This window comes from Cryptosporidium hominis (genome assembly GCF_000006425.1).
Source record: "Cryptosporidium hominis TU502 chromosome 4 CHRO014076, whole genome shotgun sequence".
NCBI classification, from domain to species: Eukaryota; Apicomplexa; class Conoidasida; order Eucoccidiorida; family Cryptosporidiidae; genus Cryptosporidium; species Cryptosporidium hominis.
This window is the reverse complement of record NW_666541.1, coordinates 187-1,414: the sequence shown is the minus strand read 5'-3', so window position 1 is coordinate 1,414 and position 1,228 is coordinate 187. Positions and strand designations below refer to the sequence as shown.

General features: G+C 35.0%; 1 protein-coding gene across 1 annotated transcript; it reads right to left on the bottom strand.

Moving 5' to 3' along the window:
• Positions 1-170: 170 nt before the first annotated feature.
• Chro.40153 (hypothetical protein) lies at positions 171-857 on the bottom strand. The annotated part of the gene is made up of 1 exon (XM_659903.1): positions 171-857. The coding sequence occupies one exon, from the start codon at positions 855-857 to the stop codon at positions 171-173; it is 687 nt and encodes a 228-aa protein (XP_664995.1).
• Between the last annotated feature and the right edge of the window lie 371 nt (positions 858-1,228).

The window sequence follows — 1,228 nt, the reverse complement described above, 5'->3', positions numbered from 1 at the left end:
ATTGTTTTGTTAATTGTTTCTAAATAAGTGATGCTTTTTTTTTTTATTCGGTGAGGAAAGAAAAAAAGATATTACTGGTCGTAGGGGAAGTATTTTTCGTGAGTATACACTTATGATGTTTATTAATGGGTGGGAGGTTTTTTGAAAAGGTAGTGGGTGGGATAATTGTCCTACAAGATTGTGCGGATTTGGGTCTCAATGGGATTTCCGTTAGAGGAGAAGCAGAAGTGTGTAGAATAGTAGCGAGCAAGTTGAGTGCTTTGCTTTAGAGCTAGTCTATTAAGGAAATTTGGTATGACTATTGTTAATGTGGGAATAATGGGAATTATCTCATTGTTAAAAATAGAATTAGGATAGTATTGATTTGTATTGGAACCGGTTTCTGTAGGATTAGTGTTATTATAACTAATAGGGCTATTAGAACAAGAACTAATATTGGGTGGTTGGAATATGTTCAGTCCTTTAGATAATTCGTCGAGTCTCTTATTTGTAGATTTATCAAAAAACCGTAATTTTGTCCATTCTTGTAGAAATCTGTGCTCTCCTTTATCACATGAATCAATAATAAGTTGACATAAAGGAGAAGTATTAGATTCTAGGCAATTGGAAAATGTTAATTCAATTTCGTGGAATATTTCTTTAATATTCTTATATTGATCATCTAAGAGGAGATTAGAAACTGTAATAAGGTCCATAGGAGTTTTAAAAAAAAAAAAGTAATCTAAGCATCCATCTCTAACAGGACCAATGGGATAGATGGACAATTCGAAGTTAGGATCCTTTCTCAAAGTTTCCAATAGAATGGAAAGCTTTCTTCGAATGCTTGAACTAATTCCTCTTGAAATTCCAGAATCCATATTGATTTAATATAAATGAGAAGAAAACTATTGAAACAATTTCAAAGTAATAGATTTCTTCTCATATAAAAAGGAGGAATGGTAATTAATATGGATTTTTATTAATTTATTGATCAATTATTAATAGAAATATTTCTATATATATAAATATTCGCACTGCCAGCCACCATATACATATCCATACTACTACATTACACTCCACTCCACCTACCTCCTCTTCACCTTTACACAATTCCCCCCTCAACCCTTCATAACCCACTCCCCAATCTCACTCCTCCTCCCCCATCCACCAATCTACAACCTCCATCCCCCCTCCTCCCCACCTCCCACCCTCCCCTTCCACCCTCCCTCTCTCCCACCCACCCTACCCT